The 11,690-nt window shown below is 32.1% G+C and overlaps 2 protein-coding genes across 2 annotated transcripts in view; one reads left to right on the top strand and one right to left on the bottom strand.

Annotated features, from left to right (window-relative positions):
• The window catches only part of HELRODRAFT_193517 (hypothetical protein), a gene marked incomplete at both ends in the record, with an annotated part of 12,444 nt that extends 10,347 nt beyond the window's left edge, over positions 1–2,097 (top strand). The window contains 3 exons of the mRNA XM_009028095.1: positions 250–359; positions 1,297–1,403; positions 2,050–2,097. Of these exons, the coding sequence (XP_009026343.1) occupies positions 250–359; positions 1,297–1,403; positions 2,050–2,097 (265 nt within the window). The remainder of the gene's footprint in view (positions 1–249; positions 360–1,296; positions 1,404–2,049) is intronic.
• Positions 2,098–5,176: 3,079 nt separating this feature from the next.
• Positions 5,177–8,767, bottom strand: HELRODRAFT_179239 (hypothetical protein; the record flags this gene model as incomplete). Its single annotated transcript, XM_009028094.1, has 5 exons — positions 5,177–5,343; positions 7,459–7,719; positions 7,823–8,089; positions 8,153–8,356; positions 8,506–8,767. The coding sequence occupies 5 exons, from the start codon at positions 8,765–8,767 to the stop codon at positions 5,177–5,179; spliced, it is 1,161 nt and encodes a 386-aa protein (XP_009026342.1).
• Between the last annotated feature and the right edge of the window lie 2,923 nt (positions 8,768–11,690).

Raw genomic sequence — 11,690 nt, 5'->3', positions numbered from 1 at the left:
CATACACGTTTATATACACAACTACATTAATATATATTTATACACAACAAACATGCATACAAACACATATGCCCAAATGCAACACGAACACGATGTTTTTTGTTGTCATAGTTGCTGTAAAAATGTTCTCAGCAAACACACATACACTAACAAACACACACAGACATAGTAAACATAGAAACACTCACAAACATGGACAAACATAGACGCATACACACATACACACATACAAAAACATGCACCAGAAAGGAAATTGAAAAGTTTCAGCATGTTGTCAGCAACGGCGCCGTCAACCTACTTCGAAAATGATTACTATTCTGCGGACATTGGCGACGATCATTTACCATTCATGCAAAAAAGTTTGTTTGCGTGCGCGTGTGTGTGTGTGCGTGCGTGTGTGTGTGTGCGTGCGTGTGTGTGTTTATGTATGTGTTTATTTTGTTTGATTCCTTCTGCTTTTTCTAAGACAGACGTGACATTTGCTGTTTTTTGTTGTTGTTTCAACTAGTTCGTTATTCCGGTTTACTAGTGTATCGATATTTATTATAACTAATAATATTAATATCTCTTTATTTATTTTTATTTAAACAAAATACACAATGATATCCTTCTCTCTAGTGACAATAGTAATCTTATTTTTTTTCTTGCTCTTGCTTTTTCCTCCGTTTTTGATACTGTTGGTCATACTATTCTCTTGAGGCTGCTAGACCATTCTTTTAATATTACTGATTCTTGTCTATCTTGGTTTTCTTCTTATCTCTGTAACCGTTTTTCTTCTGTTGTTCCTAATAATTCTACTTCTAACTCCTCTACTCTTACTTTTGGGGTATCACAGGGTTCCATTCTTGGCCTTATTCTATATATACTCTATATTTATTATTCTACTTTCCTAAGTACTTATCAGATATATTAATTGGACCTAAACGGTTTACGATCGTCTTCTTGTTCTCACTTCTTCTTAATTTGTGTTAAACACCCTTTTGCTAAATCTGAATTTGCTTTTTGTGGTCCTTTTTTCTGGAACTTTCTACCTCCTTCTCTGACTACTTCTCCATCACTTACGAAGTTCAGAGCGAATCTCAAGACCCATCTGTTTGCAAAATTCATTGAGGAGCGCTGTTGTACATTGCGGAAATAGCGCTTTGTAGACTAATTAAATATATACAACGTCAATAAAACTTTAAATTGCTAAAAAAACAGTAAGTTACGTAAAAACGACTATCTTGTTTTAGTTGTTTTATATTAATAATATTTATTATTATAATAACAACATCAACAACACAAAAACACAAACAGACGTGCGTATCTTGCACCTGATCAGTTACCCATTTCCGTCTGTCTGGCATACATTAGCGGACGACGAAAAACATATACATTATCCCACTGTCCAGGATCTACTCAAGGTTTGTCTGTATGTCTGGATTTGTTTCTGTCTGTATGTCTGTCTGTGTGTCTGTATGTCTGAATGAGTGTTTGGTTGTATGTCTGGATGTGTGTCTGTCTGTATGTCTGAATGTGTGTCGGGTTGTATGTCTAGTTGTTTGTCTGGATGTTTATTTAGTTGTTCGTCAAGATATTTGTTTAGTTGTATGTTTGGATGTCTGTCTGGTTGTTTGTCTGGATGTGTGTTTAGTTGTTTGTCGGGATTTGTGTCTAGGTGTATGTTTGGATTTGTGTCTGGTTGTATGTCTGAATGTGTGTCTAGTTGTATGTCTGAGTGTTTGTCCGGTTTTATATTTGGATATGTATCTGGCTGTATGTTTGGATGAGTGACTAATTACTATGTTTGGAGGTGTGCCTGGTTGTATATTTAGTTTTATGTCTGGATATGGGTCTAGTTGTATATCTGGATATGTGTCTGTTGTTTCATTTGCATGTTTGCAAGAATTACTTTCGGTCAGTTTTACCGTTTGTCTTTTTTTTATGTTTTTATATTCTTTCAATTGTCTGTTTGTTTGTCTGTTTGTTTGTTTGATTGGTTGTTTGGTTGGTTGGTTGTTTATATTAGTTATGCCATTATTTCAAATGATATTTTTTTTCCACCAACAGATCTTCACGGCCTTCGTGGCTGAATATTTGAACATCAATGTCCAATAATAAATGATTAATTGTTCGGCTGCTGCTGTTGTTTCTTGCGACCTATCAAATTTTTTCAATTCATTTATTTACAATTTTATCACTTAATTGTATTGTTGGCAGATTGAATGGTTTGTTGTCTGTTGGTTGGTTAATTGATTGGTTAATCGATTGTTGATTAGCCTATTGTTTGTTTGATTGATTAATAGATAGATAGATGGATAGATTGATTGATCAATCGATTGATAGATTGATTGATTGATTTGTTAATTGATTTGTTGATTGGTTTACTGGTTAATTGGTGTTGGTTGGTTTACTGGTTGATTAGTTGGCTGGTGTTGGTTGGTTTACTGGTTAGTTGGTTAATTGATTGGTTTACTGGTTGGATGGTTGAATGATAGATGGATAGAATAGTGGTTTGCAATAGCGCTTTTTTGGCTAAAATCATTTCCCATCTACTAATTTTTTAACTTTTTTAAAGGTTGAATGGTTGGTTGATTGGCTGGTTGGCTGGTTGATACATAGTTTGGTTGGCGTCGGACTTAAGTCCAACAGTCATTCTATTTTGAATCGCAACACGTTTTACATTCTCTTATTAATTGAATTGATTAGTTGATTGATTGATTGTTAATTAATTGGTTAATTGATTGATTGGCTAATTGATTTTTTATTTATTGGCTATTTTTTAATTGCTTTAGGCCCAAATCATCATTAACTTAGACCATCATAATTGGAAGGTTTTATTCCTTTTAACTTTTTTCATTCCATCTTGTTACTTCAATAATTCCTTCTTTCATGCATTCATTTGTTTATCCATTGATTGATTGATTGATTAATTGAATGATTGATTGATCGATTGAATGATTGATTGAATGATTTATTGATTATTTAATTGATTGTTTTATTCATTTGTTTAATAATTCATTCGTACATTCATTCATTCATTCATACATTCATTCATTCATTCATTCATTCATTCATTCATTCATTCATTCATTCATTCATTCATTCATTCATTCATTCATTCATTCATTCATTCATTCATTCATTCATTCATTCTTCATTCGTACATTCATTCATTCCATTCATTCATTCATTTATTCATTCATTTGATAATAATGCTGATGAGGATGATGATAATGATGAGGGTAATATTATTTTTAAAAACTGAAACTCATTTTTTCTTAATTTTTTGAATAATAAATACATCCAATTTGAATGAAACAACTTGTCTTATTTATCTACATTCTTAAAAGGTATAATTACAGTAATAATAAATTAAGGATGTGACTTTTCCGTTATGGATTTTATAATAAAATTATAATAAAATCCAATCAATATACACTGACGCATAAACAATGAGAACAAAATTTTTGATTTCGGATTTTTTAATGAAGCTTGCTTGGTTTAGATGCTGCTATGTAGCAGGAATTTCGCTAGAAACCTCTACTGTATTTGTATAATAAAAAATATTTAACGAATAATTGCAGAATCAAAAAAATTTTTGAATAAAACTGATGTGAAGCAAAAGTTTTAGATATGTTTATTGTAGACATTTAAAACAGTATTGCCTACTAGAAAGTACTTCACATTATGTCGAAAATGATGACTTGGATATTGGCAGACATTTTTAATGACAATAATTATCCAATGTATCCAATAGATCAGTTCAGTGTACGAAATAAATAAACCTATCCAATAAACGTATTTACTTCTCCCTAAATGAACACATAGCTTATATTCAGCACAGTAACAATTTACTTTCTCAACCTTAATTAAATATTCCATAAAACTTTCATTATTTATCTATTATTATATATTTATTTTGTTAACTCCAAAGTAATTTACCAAATGAAATGGCTAAACGAATGGTTAAACCGTTGAAAGGTTCATCCTTTAATTGTACCAAAAGCTATCGCAAATTAACTAATCATAGATATTTTTAAAGTAACCTACGTAAAAGGAACAAATTTTTAAAAAGTTAAATCATTATTTGTAACACAAAAATGTGAAAATATTAATTTTTTTAAATCGTAATTTTTAAATGAAGCAAAGATTGCTTGATCAGGTCAAAATATTCATTTGATTGGGAACATTCTAATAATTTAACATAGATTTATTAGTTCAAAAGCTACATATCTAAAGCTAAAACTTAAGTTTGTTAGATTTATACAGTGAAACATGTCACATATGACATGCAAGACTACTGTATAGATCGATCGACATATGAAGAACAACTCAAAGATTTCCATTGTAGACATATGTAGCTTTCCAAAATGTCCAGTTTTTGTTGACGATGATCATTTTCTGTTGGTATCCATTCCTGTGTCTGTTGAGTTGGCATGTTTGCAGTTGAAAGTTGAAGTTGAATGAATCACATGGGTAGTCTCCCAGATGGAAGCACTGGACGAGGCATTGTGCTGGTCTGTCAGCTGACAGAGACATGAACGTGTGGTTCTGCAGTTGCTGTTCCTTGGCTGATTTCCACATTACTTCTACATATTTGAACAATTTTTAATTGTTAGCAGGGTTTAATATCCGCCGGTTAAATTTGTTCTAACTATACCTATTTTTAAAGTGTATATTAGGAATTTTTAGCAAGTTTTCTAACAGTAATTTTACAGTTTTTACTAAAATTAATAAAAAAATCGAAAGTGTTCATGATGAAGCTTATAGGTTCTGTTTCGATTTAACTCATCATCAGCACTTATATAGGAATATTTCAAAATTTTAACATTTCTCTGTATGTGCTTTTATTCTTCTTAGCCTTGTACGTTTATTATATCTTTGTATTGTCCGTTTATTATATCTTTGTTCTGTTCATTCTCTTTGTCTTCTTTAAATAATATTTTTCTGGTCGGTAATGATGGGATCGTTTGATGTATGGTTTGTTTTTTAAACTAGTTTTTTTTTATGAAAAAATTTAAGAAACATTTTTCGTGAAAGGACACTAAAAAAAGCATGATGCCTTAAATTAAATTAATATCGTATAGAATATAAGTTTGAAGAATAAACATAGAAAAAATGTTTTTCAAATAAAATTTACAATGTTCAATTATTCGTTTATTACATTTTTTAAACCTTGATAATGTCCATTTAATTAGCAATTCTTAACACCATCACTGCTGACGCTAAAAGACCAGTCCCGGACCCGTACATACTCCGGCCAGGAATTTTCGTTGGTAATCACATCGATGGATTTAGCATCGAAGCACAGTCGAAAGGAGGTTGACGGCTGCAAATCATCAGATTTATCGTCTTTTTTACCTTTTTTGAACGTTGGGTAGCATGAAATTACATCCACGGGAATTAATTGACTTGAGTTGATCGATCACATCAGACGAAACACATTTCTTCACGTTACTGACGTGAAATATTCTCTTTCGGGGCAAAATTTTACTTGCTGAAATTTTCGGCTCATTTAAAGCCGAGATCCAATGATAGTTTTATTTACTTTCGTAATATTATTTGCTCGACTACTTCGTGGTTTGCGTTTAATCAAAATAAAATTTTTTTATTGAGATTCACTTTTATTTGCCATGTCAACTCGCATATTACCATTCCCTATGTTGAGAACAACACCAGTTGAGTTTTCAGATGAGTTATAATGGCTCCTCTTTTGTGCACAGTAAGGCAATGTGATAGGGATGTAATCGTCACTCTAATATATGAGTGTGGTTGATGAAATTATTAGTCAAGAGGGCATTTAAACTAATACACTGGGTGATTTCTTTTCAGGGTTGAATTTTGGTGAGGCGTGCAATTATTCTTTTTTATCTAGTTTGCCGTTTTGGTGTTTATGATGAAACGATTCTACTCATCATCAGCGCTTATATAGAGATATTTCAAAGTTTTGCAATTCCTTGTGTGTGCAAAATGCTTTTATTCTGCTTTGTCCGTCCGTTTATTATTTCTCTGTCCAGTCACACACTCTACTTCAGTAAGCGACCGCGAGGCAAGATTAATTAGAATCACCAAAAATCTAGTCATATTAGTAATTGATATCATCCTTAACACGGTATACAACCCCCACATGAGGCCTTTTCCAAAACCCTTGCTAAAATCATTTTTGACAATATGTACAACCGAAGCGCCGTTCTATAGCCCCATGGGAAAAATGTACAAACAAATAAATGGAATCACCATGGGCTCCCCACTCGGAGTACTCTTCGCAAATTTACAGGTTGATAATTTAGAAAAACAAACCTTCCTTAAAAATCCTAAACTAAAACCAACCCCGAATTCAGGCAAGATACGTCGATGATATATCTTTGTCACGTACGACAGCCCTGACCAAACTGCAAATCTTCTGTCAACTATTAATAAATCTAAAATAGAATTTACTACAAAATATTACAACAACAAAGACCTTACCATTTTTGGATACACTAATCACTCGAGATGAAAGCTTCTTCAAAACAACGCTCTATGTGGAGGAAACCGACAAAGGAATATGTCTAAATGGAATAAGTGAGCGCACGGAAAAATACAAACGCAGCACAATAAAAGCATTTGTAAAAAGAGCATTCATTCACTCTATTTCAATAAGCGACCACGAGGCAGAACTAATTAGAACCACCGAAATTCAAGTCAACAACAACTACAAAACAGCTACCATATAAGATACCATCAACCGTAAACTACAACAATTCAATAATAACAACAGCAAACAAGGCAAGAATATAATTTTCTACTACAGAAACTAAATGTCATTTTCATTTAAGAAAGTCTATTTTAAATGTCGCTCAAACTGTTCTAAAGAAAACGTGAAGCCTAAAAATACAGACGATGGAGTGAATCTGAGAATTTATTATCAAAATGCAAAAGTGGCAAACCTGATGATAAAAAACAATTGCTCGCTTCCCCAAAATTCAACTCTGGAAATAAATCAGCTAATATTAAAGTTTGAATGCCCTCTTGACGGATGCACTCGTCAGCCACAATGATAATAATGATAATAGTGACAACTACATCCCTATCTCGTTGCCTTACTATGCACAAAAAAGAACGAGCCATTAGAGCTCGCCTGAAAACAATTTTTTCAATTAGTTTTAATAAATTGGATAATAATTACAAAATTACTGTTAGAAATATTGAAAAACTCATTCGTAAACTTTCAATTGCTAAAACTTCGGTAGATTTTATCAAATATTGCATCAATTATGGTTTCCTTCCAGTCTATATATATATATATATATATATATATAAATATTTTTGGTAAACCATTACCCGCCATAGGCCAGACGTACGTTCGTCTCTCACGAGACTCGTCAGTAGCCTGCCGAATAAGGTTTAAGATAACACAACTCAATTATATATATATCATATTATATATAATATATAATATTTTATATTATATAATATTTTGGAAAAAAATCTTACGTTTATTTGGAAACATCGTCTGAGGTTCGTAAGCTTCCAGCTCACAGGCGGCAAAATATCCCTCACCAGCATTGACAGCCTGTTGAGCAATGATGTAGCGATAGGCAGGCAGGTTGGCATTGCATTGGAGGGTGACTCTGGAAGCCACAGGGACATCTCCAGGGTACCTTGCACACAGAGGGTACTTCCCTCTGATTGGTGGTACGTCAATTGCGCTCTGTGACGTGAGTCCAATGGTGAAGTTTGACAAACGGAGAACAACTGAAAATGTAATAATTTGTTCATAAATTAAACGATATTTCAAAAACTTTTATCCTAATTCAATGTTTGTCATTTTTAAAATCAAATTTACAGAATGGTTAACCGTTGTTGTCGGTAGTACTTCTGCTTGCCAGTGCAACGTAGTCGACGAAATGATCACTTCCCATGTCCACTTGCATCCAATTTTGCAGGAATCCAGCTTCATTCGTATGTGCACAGTGGCCGTGGTATACATTGCTGTCCATGCTGCCATCCACTAAAAAAGCTGCTGAAGCCAGGATGGAAGCGCTAGTGAGATCGTTGATGATCTGGTATACTGAGCTCATGTTGGCGTTCCCATTCAGTAAGAGATTTCTTCGCTTTGGAACTGCTAAAAGAATGAAAGTTTTTTTTTTCGCAAAATTTGTTTTTATTGAAAACTTGAAGAACTGACCATCAGCGTATTGACCTTCAAGGACTACCTCACAAATGTTCATTTTAACAGTGGATGATTCACCCTGTTCAACGCTGATGTACCTGCCTGTACCATTCGGACACTGAAATGTAACGTTGGTCTTGTTCAGTTGACTGGTCAGGTTGTTGCAGGAGATATTTTGCAACTCCCAAGCTCTCTTCGACAGCTTAACGTCGAAAACATCTGAATTTTGGAGTTTAACTTTTAATTATTATTTAAATATTATTAAATGTTTTTCATGATTATAAAAAAAAACTTTAGTTTATTAGTGTAAATAATATTTAATTTATTATATATGAAAAATAATAAAAATAATTTTTGGATAGTATTACTTGCTGGTAGTTTTCCAAAAACTAGAACAAGATCAACTCTGTGCAACCATATGAGGTCCAATTTCAGCCACTGATATGCAGAAGTAAGAGACACGAAACAGAACGGAGCGTTGTAGTTACCATCAATGGTTAAAAACCCATTGAAAGATTTTTCGAAAGAGCTCTGGTTGGCCATTCTTCCAAGAGCTAAATAATTCGTTTGAGCTTTTGTGTGGCTGATAAAGCAGAGAAATAAACTGCACGCTACAATGACAGCTGCCATTTCGACTCTACGAAATTCAACTATCGCTGATTTCTAAAATAAGTTGAAAATTTGTATATATACATATACATATATATATATGAAGTGCAAATGTATAAATGTATATGAGTAGTAACGTGTGTGTTTGTGTGTGTTTGGCGTGTGTGTGTGTGTGTATGTGAGGAGTGTGTGTTTCAGAGCAGAGAAGGCAAACAATCTGTCATTTAAAGTGTACTTAACTTTTTATTAAACTTTTAACAAACACACACACGTACACACACGCGCGCACATGCACACACATATAACTATAAAAACAATTTTAATATCTATTTTTATGTTTCTGTGTTTTTGTTAAAAAAAAACAGTGTGCGTGCGAACGTGTGTGTGTGTGTGTCCGAGATTTCCATGCTGTTGACGTACCGTGCCACCGTGCGTGATCTGATATTAGATATGAACTAATCTTCCCATGTAATTAAAAGCCAATTCTTCTGTTTCAAGTTAAATTCAGCAAAACGTACCAGAACGTGTCATTCATTAATTCTTCGACGTTCTTTCAAATTTTTTGCTTGTCGCAGTGCATTTGTTCCTGTATAATTTTGTGGGTGTTATTTTAATTTTGAGTTTGTTTCTTTGTTATGATTATCATTTTTATTAATTTTGACAGTATGTTGATACTGAAATTATACTGATTCGATTAGTAAGTATCCAAGGCACGTTTCTTAAACATCAGCATTGAAATAACGCTTTAGATGAAAGCAAATTTCAAAAGATTGTTTTATGAGTATAAAAATGATATTGTTTTGTTTGCCAGTTCAACTCTTTATTTAGTTTTCCGGAGAATAAGTATTTTTTTAAGTTCAAACTCTGACAGACGCGGAAGTTAGCATAACATTTTTAGGTGACGACTAACTTATCTAAATCATAAACAAAATTTATTTAAATCAACAAATGAATTTTGCAAATTTTTAAAAATCCTTTTTAAAAATTTGCAAAAATTTTGATAAACAATTTATAAGTTTTCAAACCGACGAAAATTCGAAAAAATATTGTGATAAAATTTTAATTTATTGTTAACTTTAAAACCATGTTACAAAACAAATTTATCGTTATTATTATTATTATTATTATTATTATTAAAATTTTTGTTTTGAAATTTTTTTTGAACGGATGTTTGACTTAATCGAATGAAGTTACAATCCATTTTTTATCCTTTATTGAACATCGGCGTCTGTTTCGCACATGATGGCATTAAGCTTCGAACATGGCACATCATTCAATCGTCCTGTGTTTAAAAGAAATTTTTAACTAATTATTTATTTGTGTATTTACTTAATTAAATAAACACATATATAAAAAGGAGACAGATTCTAAAATGGACATCTTTTTATTTTATTTTAAATTTAAACCTGCGTTTATAATTTCTGTACAATTCTCGAGAATGTTGCCGTATACGTAGCTGGGTTCACCTTGATTCCAGAGAACGTCAGGACCGAACTCCACCATATTACGTTTTTAGCTCTAGTCATGTCATACATGAATGGTGGATTAAGGAATTGGTTCTAAGTTTTCCAAATTTGAATTGTAGTTTTTGGAAAATTTAAAAAAGAAAATATTCAAACTCAATCATAATGCCAGTAAGTTAATCCATCACCCTGTCGATTGCCACCGGTCCAAATTCTTGTTTCAATCCATGGTGGAATCACAGTTTTTATCTCCTTGATCATTTTTAAACGAAACGTTCCATTTTATATATAATCTAAACAATTTTCAAGTTTTAAAGAAACGTCTGACAGTGTCAAATTGAAAAAAAATTGATACCTATCATTACTCTTGGACACAAATCATTAAAAAAATAAGCAATATTCTTTCCTTTCTGATTTCACAGTGACCAGATGGTAAGTTGAATCTTGTAAGGTGTGATAGTGATAGTTCGCCACATTCCAACTGACAAGTTTCACTTCTATGAACAGTCTAACACAGGTGTTGTTCCCTGGAAGGAATGTGTAATCATACGAGCAGAGGTCTGGTGATTATTGGAAATTTTTAAGATCAAAATTCCTGTTCCTAATTTTTCCTTTTTTAGAAATAATATGGAAATGTTATAACTTCATAACTCCAAAAATATACACACCAAAAAATATTTTTTAACATGCCTACATTTGATTTTTCACTTGAAAAATTTTATAATTTAATCAAACGAAAATTTAACTAGAGTTTATTAATATTATTATCATCACGAAAAATTGGGCTTTCACCTTTTTTAACAAATAACTGATTACGATCTAGTATTCTGTTGTTTATTTCTATGTACGTTCGTAAACAGCCATCATTAACTTATTGATGAAGTGACTGAAGCTATGTATCTATGTGTGTAGTGTATGTATGTAATATGTATCTATGTATGCATGTTTTTGTGCCGTATGCATCTATGTAGTTGTAACTATGTTTGTATGTAGTATACATACAAATTAGATACATGTTACTTAGATACATGTATCTAAGTATATAGTTACTTATATATAGTTATATACATATATAGTTACTCACCTCATAAATAGAGTGTCTATGATGTGGTAGCTTCTGTATCTTAGTAGTATGTATCTAACCTGTGTGTATCTAAGTAGTATATACCTATGTGATTTATATCTATTTGTATCTAGGTAGCATGTAACCATGTAGTATGTGTAAAGCTGAATAACCATGCAATCTCATTTGAAGATACAAATTAAATTAAACTGTGTCATGATTTTCATAAATCGTAAAGAAGTTTTATGTTAAAATTTTAAAAAAGTTGAAGTATTTGATCAATTCGCTCTTAAAATTTTCAAAACGTCCGTATGACAGTACTTATAAATAATTTAAAAACCTATTGAGTTAGTGTTTGGTGTGAAACAAACTAACATTGTCCACCACAGTATTCTATTGCAATTTTTTGCGGTAGAGT

The sequence above is a fragment of the Helobdella robusta genome (assembly GCF_000326865.2).
Source record: "Helobdella robusta unplaced genomic scaffold HELROscaffold_53, whole genome shotgun sequence".
Classification (NCBI taxonomy): domain Eukaryota; kingdom Metazoa; phylum Annelida; class Clitellata; order Rhynchobdellida; family Glossiphoniidae; genus Helobdella; species Helobdella robusta.
The sequence above is the reverse complement of the archived record's forward strand: the minus strand, read 5'-3'. Positions and strand labels throughout refer to the sequence as shown.